The sequence below is a fragment of the Epinephelus moara genome, chromosome 15, assembly GCF_006386435.1.
Source record: "Epinephelus moara isolate mb chromosome 15, YSFRI_EMoa_1.0, whole genome shotgun sequence".
Taxonomy (NCBI): Eukaryota; Metazoa; Chordata; class Actinopteri; order Perciformes; family Serranidae; genus Epinephelus; species Epinephelus moara.
Genome location: NC_065520.1, coordinates 7,969,443 through 7,987,359, shown reverse-complemented (window position 1 = coordinate 7,987,359; position 17,917 = coordinate 7,969,443). Strand labels below are relative to the sequence as shown.

General features: G+C 40.1%; 1 protein-coding gene across 4 annotated transcripts in view; it reads right to left on the bottom strand.

The window, feature by feature from the left end:
• Window positions 1-865: 865 nt before the first annotated feature.
• LOC126401882 (sodium-driven chloride bicarbonate exchanger-like) overlaps window positions 866-17,917 on the bottom strand; it is a 57,877-nt gene continuing 40,825 nt past the window's right edge. For 3 of the 4 annotated variants that reach the window (XM_050063430.1, XM_050063431.1, XM_050063432.1), the window contains 14 exons: window positions 16,835-17,009; window positions 15,358-15,491; window positions 14,966-15,211; window positions 11,401-11,506; window positions 10,512-10,673; window positions 9,292-9,405; window positions 8,377-8,538; window positions 6,052-6,303; window positions 5,863-5,931; window positions 5,589-5,762; window positions 5,382-5,504; window positions 5,203-5,267; window positions 3,693-3,806; window positions 866-2,804 (listed from right to left, as the gene is read on the bottom strand). In XM_050063430.1, the coding sequence (XP_049919387.1) occupies window positions 2,729-2,804; window positions 3,693-3,806; window positions 5,203-5,267; window positions 5,382-5,504; window positions 5,589-5,762; window positions 5,863-5,931; window positions 6,052-6,303; window positions 8,377-8,538; window positions 9,292-9,405; window positions 10,512-10,673; window positions 11,401-11,506; window positions 14,966-15,211; window positions 15,358-15,491; window positions 16,835-17,009 (1,972 nt within the window). In that variant the 3' untranslated portion in view covers window positions 866-2,728. Of the gene's footprint in view, window positions 2,805-3,310; window positions 3,349-3,692; window positions 3,807-5,202; window positions 5,268-5,381; window positions 5,505-5,588; window positions 5,763-5,862; window positions 5,932-6,051; window positions 6,304-8,376; window positions 8,539-9,291; window positions 9,406-10,511; window positions 10,674-11,400; window positions 11,507-14,965; window positions 15,212-15,357; window positions 15,492-16,834; window positions 17,010-17,917 lie in introns of all 4 variants that reach the window. The other variant, XM_050063433.1, reaches the window with a different exon arrangement.

Below are 17,917 nucleotides of genomic sequence, written 5' to 3'. Positions count from 1 at the left end.
CCCTACAATATTGTCACAATATAAATGTCGAGGTATTTGGTAAAAAAATATTGTGATATTTGATTTTCTCTATATCACCTAAACCTAACTTGACGTAAAAGTACTAATTATGCATAATGGCTCATATCAGAATAATATATACATTACTGGATTATAATTATCAATGCATTAATGTCACACATCATTATCTTAACATATATCAATATATTATAACTTATTTGTTGATAACAGTTTGTGTTATTCATCTGAATCTGCAATAACTAAATGAATGGAGTACAAGTATATACTGTAGTAGCATGAAACTGAATACTCAAGTTATGAAATGAACCGCAACTCTCAACGAAAATTTCATATAATCCAAGTCTGTCCTGTCTCCCACATTTCATGGCATCAGGAATCAGGGAAAGCCTCACAACACAAATCATAATAGGCCTGCAGGAAGTGCAACAGTCTTTACAGATTCCTCCCACTATTTCTGATATATGATTTTAAACAAGGATACTGGTCTCTCTGGGAGCATCAACAGCAGCATCACGGGTCAGTCACCTCCTGTAGCTCTGCCCCACGGAGGCTAGAGGAGCTTCAGCCTGAGGGTGCGGGCTGCTCTGCGCACCCCTGCTCCAATGAAGCCAAAGACACGGAGCTCCTGGGGTCAAAGGTGGAGACAAGACAGCCAGTATTCACACACTACTGACACTGTATCTGGAGAGTAGTATAGAATAACTCTGGGGTACAGTATGGTACAATATTGAACAAATATTTATATATAACAGTATGGTGAGAATGAGCTATCCTATGTGACCTCTGACCTCCCTGTAAACAAGAGCAAGTATAGGGATCAATAAAGCACCACATGACTTCAGCAGTTTGTTTAAGATCTTTATTTATGCTCTCACTCACTCACACTCTCATTCTCATGAAACAAATCACAATATAACAACAGATCTGAACTGATAGGTTTCTATACAGGTGACTTAAATTATTAAACAGAAAGTGTACAGCTATCACTACCAAATTTAAGGCAGAATTCCACACAGAAGTGGTCAAAATATTTGATATTGATATAATTCTGACCCCTTATTAGTTTCTCTAATCAACTAAGAACCATCAATTAGACAATGGGAAAAGAACATCTACAACAAAAACCTGCCTTCAACACTGACTTCATGTTAGTAATATATTAGTAACATTTTACATGAATAAAATATACTATGTATTATACATTGTTAAGACTCTTTACCGTTTATTACATGTTGCCCTTCCCAGAAAAAAGGTATTATTGCATCTCTAGAAGTAACCATGGTCCTGCAGCGAGACAGTCAAGTCTGTTTCGTCATCATGCAGGTGTTTTTCTTTTTAAAACAATTAGCTTCAGATGCTAACACATTGAGGGTCATTTGGATAGGAGATCACATGTCCATGGATGACACTTACTGACAAGATGACAAAGAGTATGCAGGTGGAAAACATAGAGCTGTCTGTACAGTCACCCTAAAGTTCAGCATTCACAAGTTGGATGAGTTTTTAAAAAGCCAAGGCCAAGTAGCTAAAGGTGCTGAAAGATCCTGGACTATGCTGAAATGCTAGCTTGAAAATGTTCCAATAAGCTGCCCCCAAAGTACATTATCGTCAAGAGAATAATTTTGGGAAATATTCACTTTCTTGCCAAGAGTTAGACAAAGAGACGGATACCTCTCTCATTTCTGCGCGCTAAATATTAAGCAATTATTAAGCAAGTAGCGAAACTAAAATGAGGCGTTTTACAGTTCAGTTTTTGTATGGATTTAGCAAACAATATTTTAAGTGTTAATTTGTGAGTTTTAGCCAGATTTTGTCACATTTGGCAGAGCTAGGCTAGCTGTTCCACCATTTTCAGTCTTTATGCTAAGCTAAGCTAGGTAGCTGCTAGCTCTAGCTTTATCTTTCGCGCACAAACATGTTGGGTATCAATCTGCTTGTCTAACACTCAGCAATAAAACAAATAAGTGTATTTCCCAGAGTGTCAAACTATTCCTTTAAACTTGTTTGGAGACATGCTTTACTGGAAGGGAGACATTTATTTGTAAAATAGCAATGGAGAAGACTCTGGAGTGATATGAGCTGTCACTGTCACAAAAACATTTAGATATACAGAATATATAAAACGTTTAATCAATACTTTCAAAAAATTACTAGATTCGCTATATAGCCGACTCTTAGATACCAGTGAAATAGATTAGTATTGGCAAATATCTACTTTTTAGGTTTTCTATTGTGAAATGCATCAAGTCAATCGTGGCATTAGATGCTGCACACAAAATCCCCTTATTTGCAGTTTGCTGTGGCAGGTTTCTTAAAAGGACAACTCACAACTGTTGTTGGAAAAATATAAAAACATACAAAATACAAATAAAATAGATTTAAAAATTGTTTAAAATGTTTACGTTAATTGGCCCATTGACACAGCAGTTACTGTAAGTGTCATGAAGTTCTGGCTTCCTTCTGTTGCTGGTATCACCAAACATTGATATACATAGAAAAAGAACACAAATGTGTCTCGGTTCCTCGTGTTAATACTGTTTCTAACAATTTTTTTCTTCGTTTTACACAACTTGCACACGGACTTACATGACAAAAACACAGTGTAGCACAGTACAAAGGTGGTTGAGTGTGGCACGGTATCATTTTTTTTGTTTTTTGTTTTTTGATCTACTGACTGACAGCACAGTGGCACCGCCAGTATGTGTCATCACAAACTTGTCTCCCTGTCCAAGCTCTTCTCATGTCTCCGGCGCTTGTGCCGCTTTTCGCCGCCGCTGGAACAACTGCACAAAAAAAGTATTTAAACCAGGAAAATATTAAAAAGAGAACAAGCAAGCGTATTGATGTTTTGGGACGACATTCTCACAATTCAAGACACAAGTGCAGAATACAGACGCATTGCCAGCTGGCTGATAATCACTCATTTAATCCAGATCACACAGCATGCAAATATGTCTCATAAAGCTTAACAGCAGTTTGCCCTAACACTTCAATATCTTGTGACTCTAAAATATAATAATAGAGCTATTCATTTTAAAGCTTTTACAACATGCAAATAGCATCATAAAATGCGTCCTTGAAGTAACATGCACGCCCAGGCCATGCTGTTCTGTCAACACCAATTTATTACTGATTTATCTCTCTATTTCTTGAGTCAACTTTCATCACCGAACCATTACTTGAAGCACAGACCAACACCATTTTCATCATGCAACAATCAACAGTCATTAGCAGTAAACAGAAGACACAGGACAAGACTCTCCATGCTGAGGGACTGGGAACAACTTACCTTTGGGATATCAGCTTCTGAGAGGTTAGGAAGGGGAGCTTAGGGGTGGAGTGGAATGAGAGAGGCAGGCAGGAGACACTATGTTAGTCTACTCTGTGGGAACTCTGTGAGGGCAGGGCTGCTCTTAGATAAACCATTTTTATCCAAACATACTAGCTCCTCAGTTTCCTGGAAAAATAGAAAGTAAATGTTCCATAACATTTTAATAGTAAACACCTGCCACTGCTTGCTTTGACACCCAAAGACACAGTTTTCTCCTAGAAACTGACATTACTATGACCCTGCAAAAACACATTTAAATCAGCAAGTCTCTATGCAGCATGTGGTATTGAAGCCGATACTAATCTGGATAGCTAAGAGTAATGTGGACAAGGAGGCTCACCTTTTAGTGCTTGGTTCCTTCTTTGTGCTCTCACTAGGGTTGACACTCTTCCACACATTTCCAAAAGATCCTTTAGACATCTCATCAGTGATGTTCACTGTGGCTGGGTCACACCTTCAAAAACACGAGCAGAGGGACAAAAATGATGATTTCCCTTTGCTGAAGAATCATGGACAAAAGGGAGACAGGTCGAGCTATAGTTGAACATTTGGGGAAATGATCTGCCGTCTTGCTGAGCGTTAGATGAGAAGACTGATATCACTCCCACATGAGGGTGGTATCAATCTTCACATCAAACTCTGAGGCTGAAAGAGAATGTGATTATTTCCCAAAATGTCACACTATTCCTTCAGGTCTGGAAGGAAACTCTCACTACTTTTAAGCATATCACTTAATTGAACATAAACAACATATCCAGCTCAAGATTTTAAACATAGATTCATATTTTACAGTAAAATAGCTAAATACTAAAGCTAAATACCTTTGACTACTGCATTTAAACAGATGTAGTTGCTCTGACTCTGTCTTCATTTGATTTACTCAAGTACTGTACATGCATACAGCTGTTATGTACTTGTAGCAGTTTACATGTATATTGCATCACTGACAAAAGAGAAGAAGATAGAGAATACGTAACAAATGTGTTATTTTCGCCTATTATATTTGAATATTTCTGCACACTGGTTCCAACAGTATTGGAATTGCATAATTTGGGTATGACTGGAAAGCTGAGACTCAGATGTATTTATGCATAATGATTTTAGCCCCCATAGTAGCCATTTCATTGTAGTAGCACCATTTTTAAAGAGATCTCACTGTATAAAATGACCTATTTTGACCTCAAGGATAATCACAGCCTCATGGAACTTTGCAGCCACCAACAAGAGACCTAAGGCATTCAAATAATGTATGGCTTTCATAGGTATATTGACAATAAGGGAGTATATCAGCAGTAAAAATGCATTTTTTATTTTTTTTTTCAAAGTTTTTGATGCAAAATCCCAGCATGGCTTTTTCTATGGTGTCACTCAAGGTAATGAGGTGTTAATGAGGTGTTCTGGAGGGATTTTTGATCATTTTTATCTAATTGTCAAGTAGTCGAAAATGTTTAAATTTAGCACCAAATCAGTGTTACAAGTTGTATCAAGCCAAAAATTGATGCAACAATTTATGAGACATAATTGAGCATGAAAATGGCCATCAAATACTTTCATCATTATGTTCTAAGCTACTATACACTCTTAACCTTTGAAGTTTGATTAGGTCCCTAACCAAAACACAATGTTTATTACGGGTTTATAGCTAGAAAAACCTGACGCACAGTGCTGAGCTGCAGCTCATATTAATCCTCAGCTTCCAGCTTTCAGATGATGTACACCACTTCTATGTGGCATCTAATGTTGACCTGCTTTCTCCCCCTAAAGATCCCCTGTTCCCCCTAAAAAAGACAAATATGGGGCTATGGTAGGGAGGGGTGGAGTGGAAGAGATAAAAGACCAAAATGACTTACTTATAGTGTCCCTCCAGTGGCACTTGTACAATGCCTTCTTCCTCTGCAATAATACTGTGCTCCTCCTGAAGAAAAAGACAAATAGAGAAACTGGTTGGCAGCTTTGCCGATGCAGTGGTGGAAATTTGAAGTCATCACTGTTGGCATTTTGTCATCTCTGCTGTAGTCTGTTCATGAACCTCCTCTGCTGCATCCTCCAGTTTCTTCTTCTTCCACTCTGGCATCAGATCATCCAGCCAGCTTAGTTCTCTCTTGCTGAAGATGAAGTCTAGCAGCTTACGAATGAACACCAGGGCCAAGACCTGACGTAGCAGAAACAGAGAGATGTCAACCAATCATATAAGCACAAAACTAAACATGCATACACAAGCACACTCTCTGGTTACCATCATGGGGAAGACGATGGCGGCCCTGGAGGTCTTGATGACCCAGAGCAGGACCAAGCAGCTGAGCTGGATGATGGTAAAGAGGTGCACCTTCCTCAGTGGGACGTGACGAAGGTAGATGAAGTCTGGCTGATGTTTGGCCGGCATGCCAAACAGCCTCAGACGGTCAAAGAACTGCACAGATGTAAACACAAATCCATTCAAGAATTCATCCTGCTTCTTTTCTCTGTTACTCCTTCTTGTAAAATACCAGCAGGCAGAATTCCGAGCTCACCTGAATGCCTCTGAGTGATGAAGCCCCCATGTACAGAAAGACTCCGTACAGCACAGGCATGGGGATAAACTGGAGACAGACGGAATAATAATTATGTTTCCTCTAAATATAGTTTTTATTGTCATCTTGAAAAAATAAACTGCAAAGCTAGTGAAATCACTGTGTATATTTTGGTGTTTATCCCCTCACCTTCAGCACAGAGGTCATGAAGACAGAGCAGCCCATCAGGGTGAAGATCATGAGGCCGGTGAAGCGCTGCTCTCGGATGCCCAGGAACTTGGGCTGCTCTCCGGGGGCCGAACACTCCGACTCCAGCTTCAGGCTGTTCACATGGGAGATGGAGAGCACGGTGGCTGCCACAAACCACGGCAGGCCCATCACCGAGCACACGCCCAGCATCACCCCCACCACAAACAGGTCCAGGTGGTAGCCACAGCCTTTCTGCAGGGAGCCGGACAAGGACAGTGGGGTTTAGATACAGCAGTTATTACTTTAGGGGAGCTCTGTTATTGCTTGACCCACTTTTGGAAAATCAGAGGTCTGTGTCGATGACAGAACAGCAGTCCTGGAGCTGGCAGGAATATTATTTTTGAGATTCATTAACACACTTGTTGCGCAAGTGGGGAATAACTATACAACTCCATGGCTAAGTGGTTTGGGCACTTACCACATGGTTGGCCGGACCGTTTGCTGCATGTCATTCATTTATTTGGAGAACAATTTTACCTGTACTTTACTTGAGCATTTCCATTTTACACCACTTTATACTTCTACTCCATTATATTACAGCAAACTTTTTACTTCACAGAATTTATTTAGTAACTTCTGTTACTTTGCAGATTCAGATTATCAATACAAAATTCAAGAAACTAAGAAATGATGATGCATTATTACAGATTAAACTAACCAGATCTTTTGGTACTTTGAGTATAATGTAATACTAATACTTTTGTTTCTTTACGTGGTTTTGAATGCAGGACTTTTACTTGTAAGAGGTTATTTTTACAATGTTGTATTGCAACTTTTATTTAAGTAAAAGATCTGTGAAGTTAACATTAAATGTCATCCTAAGTGGTATCAAACAGGGACCGTATTCACAAAGAATCCTAAGACTAAAAGTAGCTCTTAGTGACATCATTCTAAGGAAAAATCTTAGAATTCCTCGAATTTTAAGATTTTTCTTAGAATTTTCCCTTGGTAAGATAAAAGTTATTCACAAAGCATCTTAAGCCTTAAGAGAGCTCCTAAGGTGAAAAACTGTTAAGAGGAGGGAGGAGGACTTTTGAGAAGCCTAAGAGTGTCTTAAACAGAGAAGATGGCGGAAAGACAGAGAGGAAGGAGAGATATTCTCCGTATATTGAACGACAGTGATTTAATAAGACGCTACCGGCTTGATCCTGCAGGGATAATGTTTGTGGTTGACCTCATCAGGGATGAGCTTACTTTTCCCACCCAGCGTAGTAACGCAATAACGCCTGAGATGAAGGTCATCACAACATTGCGATGCCTGGCTATGGGGAAAATGCAACAGTGTGTAGCAGTGATGACTTGGGTCTGTCACAACCCTCTGTCAGCAGAGTGGTCAGTCAGACCATTAGGCTACGGCGCTTTAACAGTCTCGTATTGCTGCAATCTCCACTCTCGCTTTGGATTGCAGCACGTAGGAGCGCTTCTCACACTGATCGCTTGTGCATAAAAGGAGAGGGAATGAGGCATTGATTTGTCAGGCAATGCGCTCCCAAGTCTGCCTCTTCCCTTGTGCCATGATCCCGGGACCGAATTTCCCTCTTAAAACTCCCTTGTTCTCCTCCATGAGCTGCGCCAACAGCAGGCTCTTCTGTCCAGTTCGGCTTTCTTGTTCTTTTTTCCTCCATTTCATTCATTGTTTTGGTCATTCTGCCAAAGCAAACCGCTTTTTACAAGGAGGCCAGCAATCACAGTAATTGCTGACAGCTGAGTCTGCGTCCACCATTAATATCAAATAGATTAAGTAGTAAAATTACCAGCATGGCGAGTAAACATAACAATAAGCAAATCAATATAATAATCGGCATGTGAATGAGGTACGTTCAAACATTTTGAAGCTGTGTAACAATTAATTTAATTTTGCTGAGTTTCATCATCATGACATAAAATTATTTTCACGATTACATATTTCTTAATACAGTCTAAGTTCTATGATCGGTTCATTTCACTGTCCATTCATTACTAGGAGCGCATTTCTTTTTTCCTTTTTGTAACAACCAATCACAGCTTTTAGAAGACTGCGTCATACCTAGCAACGGGGTCAACCACACCTCCTCACTAGGATAAAAGTTTCTGTCCCCTCCTTGCTCAGAGTTGCTCTCAGAAACTTCCGGAATCACTCTTAAGCTAAGATTCCTTGCTAGGAATTTTTAGGCTAAGTTAGGAGCTCTCTGAGAGGACTCTGAGAATCTTTGTGTATACAGGCCCAGGTCTCTAAATGTCTTGGAGAACCCTGGGGGTACCATGTAAACCAAAGTTTTGAAATGCCTTTAGTTTGTGCTCCTTCCTGTTGATAATGACGGCTGTGATCTGTTGGTCCATGAAGATGAGGATGGTGCAGAGCAGCGCGGGGACAAAGGTGATGATGGTGGTCCACCAGGGATTGGGCCCCACAGGGTTTATGACCCAGCCACGATCATCCCTGGTTGGCTAGGGGAGAGTGAAAAGACAGGCAGAAATGAGTTGAAGAATGTGTTAACACACAGAGAATATACACACACGTGTGCTTCTACAAGCTGCCTGAACTAAGACAAAAATATATGTTTGATTCCATACAAACTAGCTTAATGGCTTTAACTTGGCTTTCACAAAGGACTTCAAGTTGATTTCCTGTTGCTGAAATAAGTATTTGAAGAAGCTACTACCAACCAAAGGACTGACAGAATTATGAAAGATGTGCAGAACAGTTTACATTTTTCACAAAAGCACTTAGATGATTTTACAAAAGACTCCAGTCTGAAATACATTTCAATTGTGCAATCCATTTTTGACAAACTTTCTGCCAAGTTTAAGTATCTGGAGAGTCAATCAAAGAGGAACAATATAATCACTGATGAAGTCTGTCAAGAAAAAAGTGATTATAGCTAAATATGCACATTGCAAAGAAACATTTAACAGGCAAGCTAACAGGCCACAATCAACTGTAATGCAGCTCTTAAGATTAAAGTAGCAATTCTTTGTCTTCTCCTGTCACATCTGTTTTACTTATTTAATCTGATTTTATGCTGTTACACAATCAAATGTGTGGAAACATATTTAATCAATGTTAAAATAACATGACCCTTGGCATCAATCTAAATGATATTCTTATGATGCATTCATTGGAGTATGCTGTTTAAGATTTCAAGGTGTAAAAGAAAGGATATGAAATAGACGCATGCAGCAGTTTTCATGTGGACTTACTTTGAACTTGCTGGGGACCTGTAACTTAGGCGAGGGGATCCCCAAGGCATAATCTACGAGAACCATAGTGAGGATGGTAATGAAGACCGCAAAGTCACTGATGATGGCGCGCACCTGGATGGAACAAAGAGACACACCCTTCAGACACAGTTCATGTTACGTCAAAATATCATAGAAAAAGGTGCTGATTCAAGAAAAGAAAAAAAAATCTAAAGACAGGATTCAGACAAAAGATCAACACACTGTACTGATAGCTCCCAGCTAATCTTATTTTACAGATTTAAACATTAAAACTCACTCTGGACACTAACTGTAACTAAACTACACTGAAAACAAAAGCTAAAAAAAACAAAATAAAATAAAACCAAAGGAAAAATGGGTAAGTAATATGTTATTATTATTAGTTTCTATTTCTTTATATATACATTTCTGTGTAGCAAATTCTACAATCATTGTTTACTTTTTGGATATTGTTACATATACTGTATATTTCTTTAATTTGTGCTCTTTCCATAGAGGCATGTTTTGTCCCCTACATACACACTCAGTCCAGCTGTCCAGCTCTGCTCTGATGGTCCAGTGTGAGCACAGACTGACTCAGTCGCCCCCTCAGTGATGAGTGTTTGTGTCTACATGTGTTTTATTCTGCTGTTGTTCAGATGTTGATTTGACAACGATCTCTGTGAGACTGAAATATGGCTCTGTTAAATTTAATTTACTGTGAGCTATCAGAAAGATTCTGTTGCAGAACTTTTCTCTGGCTTGACATCTACAGTAAGTACTGTACAGTCAGACTACAGTGTCATTATCATCACCACAAGGTGGCGCTGGTACACTATAGATGAGTTTTCCAGCATCACGCCACACATTAGCTCATGAGTGTCATCTCAATGATAAATCATAGAAATTGCACACATAGAAGGGCCACACAGACTGCAGGGCTTCTGCTGTGACACAGACCAACAAATAGATGGCAGCAGAATCTAAATGACAGACTGAGACAAAGCTCTGGCATGTGAAGCAATTTCAGTCCCATAACAAAATGAGAAGTGAATGCAGGACTGTAAAATTAATGAAGCACACTCAATTTTACTTGAACACAGTGTCGAGCAGGTACTCTAAAAGAGTGCATACTTCATAATGGATGCAATGATTTTAAAATAATGGTAAGAAGTGGGTGTTTGAGCTTTATAAAGGGATGACTATAGCGTGATACATGCCTTGGTGGGGAAGTAGCGGCTCGTCTTGAACTCCTTGAGGAAGGCGGACATGAAGACGGTGGAGAAGAAGAGGACCACGCACCAGAAGAGGACATCAGGGATGTAGGGGCCGTGGGGACTGCAGGCGCTGCCAACAAACTCCCCGTGCAACATCTCGCACTCCTACTGGCACCAGAGGACACAGTAATGATGTTGATGAGGATGAAGATGGTGCCGATAAAAATGATTATAGGATGGCAGAGGAGATAATGGTGATGATGAATGTCCGTGTCAGTGGTGCATTCAGTTTTGATGTATTCAGCACTCTAGGCTTTAAATATCTACATAGTACATGATTCATCCATTTGCATACGCTCCCAGTGGCCTCCCGTGCCTCTCGAACTGTTTGCTGCTATACCTCTAACAAGCATGTGTAGGAGTCACATGCCGCCACTGGCACGACTTATTTGTGTCTGACAGTGAGAGAATCCACTCTTCACACTTCATCTCCATGCTCATTCTGCACGGCTAAATCCCGTCAAATCCTGCCCACATGTTCTTAATCCCCGCCTAGACTTATGACACTTCTTGATTGAGGCAAAGTGTGGGAGACACGATGCCATGCCAGAGACTGTAAAACATATCACCAACTTTCTTGGGTATTTTGTTTGTGGCTGCGTAAGTGACTGTGATCAGATGTGATATTTCTGTCTCCACAGCCTTTCCTCTTCTCTCCTCCTCACTGCTATTTCTTAACGTCTTATGTTTTCAGATCTTCTTTGGGATTCTATTAAAAGTCCACCTGAACACAAGAGCTAAAGATTTAAGGCTAAAGATAATCCTTATTTCTTTGCGCCTTATGTACAGTTATTTTGCTGTTATTCACCCCATATTGTCTCGGGTTCCTTACCTTGACCTCCAGCATGGTCCAGTTGACCTGTGAGGCTGTGATGTTTCTCTCCTCCCAGTACCGCAGAGTCTCATTGCTGGGGTCCATGGGCTCCACACACGCACACCTATATGGGATATTTTTAGAGATCAAGATGTGTATAACATTAGAAAATAAAAACAAATTCATTCAGAAGGACAAATTCAAAAGACTGAGAAAAACAAACAAAAGAAAGTCAAAACTAACAAACACGCGATGTAACTTTCAGTAAATAATTAAGATTCTCAGTATCTTCATTAAGGACCATTTGTGTTCACCATACTGGTTACTTAGGCTGCTACTGAAACTGAAATTTCCTGTACCCCCTTTTTTATATTTGATTAGGATCCCATATATTTACTCTCCAAAGCCCTTTGGTGAAGATATGCATGGAGCAGGACATCTCACCGCTGAAAATCAAACCTGTCAGTGTTTTATAATGTATAATTTATGATTCAAAATAACATCAAAACAATCTTTGGCATTTCTGCACTGATATTTCTTGTCATTTTTAAGTTCATTGGTTTGGTCTTAGCAGTGGGAATTGATCAGGCTCCAATCACTAATTACATTTCAGCGTCAATTCAAAGGGTAGCTTTGGTATTTCTTAACTTGGACCCTGTTTTCCCAAGTCTTCCCTATTTCAATGTTTGAAAATGGTCCAGTAATGAGTAAGAACACTGCAGATGGGGCCTCGGTGGCTTATGGTAGAGCAGGCGCCCCATGTACAAGGCTGTTGCCGCAGCGGCCCGGGTTCGACTCCAGCCTGTGGCCCTTTGCTGCATGTCACTCCCTCTCTCTCTCCCCCCTTCACACTTGACTGTCCTATCAAATAAAGGCTAAAAATGCCCTTATAAAAAAAAAAAAAAAGAACACTGCAGCTGGCAGTGACGAAACAGGCTGCAATGTAACATCAATTTCTGTCCAATAAATGTGCTTGTATTTGCCACTGACAGGCTCATATATTGTTATTCTAAGTGTCAACATTATGAAAGGATCCTTAAGGAGATAGGCCTTTTTTTTATTAAGAGTAAAATCATTTTCGTTTAACCAGAAACGTCCTAAAAATGGCTACTGCCAAATTCACCAGACTCCATTTAAATAAAAAATCATTTCAGCATCATAAAACCTTCATTCATTGTCAACAGAAACAAAATAAAACTCACAAAAACCATCTTGGTTCATCTTTCCACTGCTCTGACAATCATAAACCTTGGTTTGGTTGAAATGAACCCTTAATTTACCTTTTGAGATGTATACATATGCTGGTTGAATACACAATTATTGTTTTCTTAAATAAAGTCTGGTGGGTTTGGTGATACAAATTTCGAGGCTGTTTTTGGTTACAGAAAATGGATCTTACTCTTAAACAAAAAGGTCTATCTCTGTAGGGATCCTATCCCTAATGATGTCAGACAAAAAATCTGAGCCTGTCAGTGGCAAAAACAAGCACTTTTACTGGACGTAAATTGACGGTTCAAACAACTGAGTGGTTACACTGACATCCTGTGTTGCATCTCGCTAAATACTTCACATGGAAAAATAGGGTCCAAGTTGAAAAACACAGAAGTTACCCTTTAGAGAACAATCCACAGACTGGCAGTTGCAGCAATTATTTGCTGCATTTGAAAGCTTTATAAAAAGATTAGTTGTACATACATTTCATCTGAATATATTTGTCTTCATTTTGTGCTTTCACATACCATGGCAACTTCAACAAGACAACAAATGCCATTTAGGGGGATGTCCACCCAAAATTTTGTGGCTTGTAAAGGTTAATATCTATTAACCACAGGATCGCATTTTATGATTAAATCATAATAAAACCCCGCAAAGATCTCTATAGAGCTTTTCGGTACAAATACAGAACATGTATAACTACTATCTGTTGTACGAGCAATCTAAAGTCCCACTCACTGATATTGATCATTGTTTTAAGTCTTTTTTTAAGCCAAAGTGCCAAAAATTCATTGTTTTCATCTTCTCAAACGTAAATATTTGCTGAGCTTCTTAGTGTTCTGGATATTAAACTAAATATCTTTGGATTTTGGACTGTTAGTGGCACCAAACAAGCAAGTTCAATATGTACACTTTGGAATTAGTGATAGGCAGTTTTTCCAATTTTATAGAGGAAACAATTCATTTAATAATCAAGAAAATTATGGGCAGATTAATTGCAGTCCTGCAGTGTTTCACTCTTCATTACACACCACTTCCGACACGTTCAACCATCAACATGAAATTACTTATTCTGCTGGCATTTTACAAAACTAAATGTCAGCATCCCCTGCTGTCCACTACACCAGAATAGAAAACCACAGAAGGAGCTCTTGGCTTGACACAGCCACCAGCCAGCTTATGTGTCGGGATAATGCACGATGCTCCTGACACACGCTCAACATGGGATTATTCACCATAAAGCACCATTACTGAAAAACTGGACAGTGTGTCTACTATACCACTGCACCATCTGTCATTTGATGATGCAGCAAAACTCTAGAGCACGTGGGTGTAAATGTGCCAAGTTGGGTACACTGTGTATGCAATGCAGGCTGCAACAACAATGGCAACATCAGTACAGAATGTCTCAAGGGTCAGAGTGGATATTTGACATCAGTTAGTTCATAATTTTTCCAAACAGATATTTAATGAATGGTCATTTTTTGACTTCCCTCTAAATTCAAGAAAGGAAATTATTCCTCTGGCAATGAAAGCCTGTGTCTCGGCCAAAAAGTTGCATATGAGCACACTGGAAAGACTACAGCTGAAGGCCATCTAGCACACACGTTCTGTGCCTGCATGAGAGGAAATAACTCTCCACACCAGGAGACGGCGGTAGTCTGTAATCGTCATTCAAAAAGGGAAACCGTAACACAGTCCAGTGTTGAAAGAACAAAGCATATTTACCGTTGCTAGTGAACAAGACCACAAACCATCAAGCAATGTTTCTGCTAAAGGAAATATTATAATTTAACAATAATAATAATAATAATAATAACAATAATAATAATAATAATAATAATATAATTTAAAATATTATAATATTTAAAAAATAATAATAATCTTACCGTTTGTAACAAGTTTGTTTTGGTCTCACTCCCTCTTGCCTTTAGCTCTTTGTTCACTTTCCTGACTTCTGTTTCTCATCTTGTGTGCTGAGCTGAACTGCCAGTCAGAATGATTTAATTCACTGAAGGGCTCTGCTGTCACTGATTCAACATGCGTAATCAGCAAAAAATAAGCCAACAGTTGCCAACGAGGGGAGATGGTGCAGGACACACTGCACCAACTAGGGCAACAGACACTCACTGACGGCCCAACATTGACTGACAGCTAACTGTCTGTTTGGTGTGTCAGGGTCTTTGGTCACACTGAATCTAAAAGTATGTGTATCATGTCTGTGTGTTCACATTTGAGTTTGAGTTGTTTTTCCAAGAAATAAATTCAGGCTCACTCCTCTCCCTCCTCTGTCTTTATCCAACAGTCCAAAATTACAATCAAACAAACACAAACAGCAGCACTTATGGATTTTCAAAAGAGCACTTACGAGTACTGTGTAAGTTTCTGAAGGTTGTTGTTTTTATTGATGGGGTAGTGCACCCCCAGGTGGATCAGCTTTTCTAGTGCCTCGTAGATGAAGATGATGCAGATCAGCGCAGCGAAAGCTTCCTCAGTGAAGCGTGTGATGTAACAGACAAGCGAGCTGGCATCCGTGGCCACCAGCAGTAGACAGAAGAAGGCCGTCCAGAGGCCAATACAGGCCCTCAGGGAGAGGTAGGAGAGGCCATACTCCCTGAGAGAGACAGGACACACACACACACATACACAGGAGTGAAGGGATAAGCAATTAGATGTGGCATCCGCACTCAAGCAGAAAGCACACACTTTCTAGTACGACAAAAACACAATTTGTACTGAAAATCGAAGATGATAACCTACTTGCAGAACTTGAAGAGGATTTTTTCAAAGACAAGAACAGGCCCAGTGCTGCCCAGGATGGTGAGGGGCTGACCGGCGAAAAGAGAGTAGGCTATTCCAGTCATGGAAGCCCCAAACAGAGACTCAATAGCACTCTGGAAACACAGGAAACTAAGTAATGTGAGACACTCTTCTTGTCTAGATGCTGTTAATCATTTGTTAAAAACACAATCTAACATTTAGTAAATATTTCTGTTTCTAGAAGAACATCATTTCCCATAAGCCCTTGACAATTGTAGGTAAAATGTCACAGTTCATACAAACGGTATGGATGCTTCTAGACAGCAGAGATTGAACTAACAGGTTGGGGGAAATGACCCTACAAGAGTGTGTTGGTGAGCTTTATGTTTATACTGTATGTCTTAGCACTAAACGTCAAGTGGAGCTAAGTCTGATAGGAACGTCATTAGTTTTGCAGGTAGTTTGTCATAAACCAAGTATCGCACAATCAAAATTTTGACCTGATGATGACTGGAAATGAATAGCCTAAGAGGGGTAAATCTGTGAATCAGTGAGTTGCTGGATAAAACACATCAGGTAAGATAACTTTACATTTGTGCATGGAACACAGCTCAGTTACCTTGCAAGCTAGCTAGCTAGCTAGCTGGTGTTGGTGACGTATGTCGTCCCAGATGAGAGATGAAGTTAACTGGTTTTTATATAAAATTAAATGGTACAACAATAAACCTACAACAAACTGTGCCTTTCTTGACTTGCAAAATTATGTTGATGTTGTTCCAAAATAAGATCCCATTAGGGACAGCGAGTAGGGAGGGATTTTGCTCCTCTATCTATCCAGTTGTTTTTGAGACATTTCATTCAAAACTACAAATATCAACCTAATAGTGACACTAAATCAGGTCAGGGGATGACCAAGTCATATTAGCATCAATTCTCTGGGTGCCATGAATGCCTGTACAGATTTTCAAAGTAGTTCATCCAGTGGATGCTGAGATATTTCACTCCAAACCAAAGTGGTGAAAAAGCCAACCAACAGACTGACATTGCCACCCCTTAAGCCACAATATCATATATATTTTAAATGAAAAAGAAATGTATGTAGATATGTGTAGATATGTGGAGCACTATCAGCAATTCAAGCAACAGTATGTGTTCTTTTTACTCAGAAACTAGTTTCAAGGAGCCTGTGAGCAAGACCTGTCAAGCCTTTGATTCAGGGTGCTGCTGAAAAAGAGCGTGTGTTCTGAGTCATGTCCTCCCCAGATACTCAGGCAAAATATGTAGATTCAAGGAAATATCTGACCTTGGTTGTTTCTAAAGTGTTTCAAAACTCTACTCTTGTGAATATATTGGCCATGACTGTACAATGACGTGGTGATGATATATCAATGTTGTGGTCATGACTTCAAGAATCAGTTATTGCAAGTTTAAGACAAAATGTTTCGGTGTGAGTCTCAATAAAGATGTTGCTTCTTACCACACGTCCCTCTGTGGCCTCACCCAGGAGTCCTCCGAAGGTGATGACAGGTGACATGCAGGCGCAGTAGAGGAAGAGGAAGGAGGCCAGACACTGCAGACTGACGGCATCTGTGTAGTCGGAAACGTAGTGAGGAGCCTTTCGCTTGATGTCCATGACGAACCCGCCAAATAACCTGTGGTGAAACAAGGATTTTATTTAACAATCGCTCGCAAACATTAGGTATACATATGCTTATGGCACCACAAATGGCATCTGGGGGTTCTGTGAACAGAACTTGAAACACAGTTCGACATGACAGTGGTATTGATCTTCTCATCTAACTTATTTACTGTCTTAAAATAAACTGTATCATGTTCTAATGCTGCAGTGACTAAGACCTCAATAACTGCAGTTTGGCAGCACTTCTCTCCGCTGCTGAACAAAAGTGAGCTTAGCAGAGAAGTATTAAGAGTACTAGCTCCTCTGCTTTCAGTATATATAGTGTTACTCATGTGAACCAGAATATTAAAAAGGGACAGTGCTCCCACACAAAGCCTACTTGCGTGTTGCACGTGCTAATATCCATGGAAGTGTGTACATTTGTCGACTCACACATCTATCTCGGAATGACTCTCAGCCACAGTGAGCAGGCCCGCCTGCTGCAGCGAGCCGGGACCGTGGTGAACCAGCTAGAGATGGTTGCTATGGCAACAGTGGGTGGGACATTATGCTTATTTCAGTCTGAGGCAGCAGTGCCATGTCCCATGAGGTGCTGGTGGAGAAGTAGGGGTGGGGGGTGGGGAGGGCGGGGGGTTGATAGCTGAGACTGAGCTTCCAGCCAATCTTAGTTGGGATAAGATCCTGTACTGCAGCATGCCACAGCTCAGCGGCACCACATCACTCACTCGCCTGCAATTAAACCAACGTACACTTAACATCCCTGCACACTGCTCTATCATTTCATTGTTCCAAGCTGGAGCTCAAGAATCCCCTGGTCGCCATCAGGGGATTTCTGGGTGATGACATCATAATGCTTTTTTCATCTTTATTTCCTTCTGTAAATATTAATATCTGGCGTGTCAAATCATGCTGTCCCTTTGC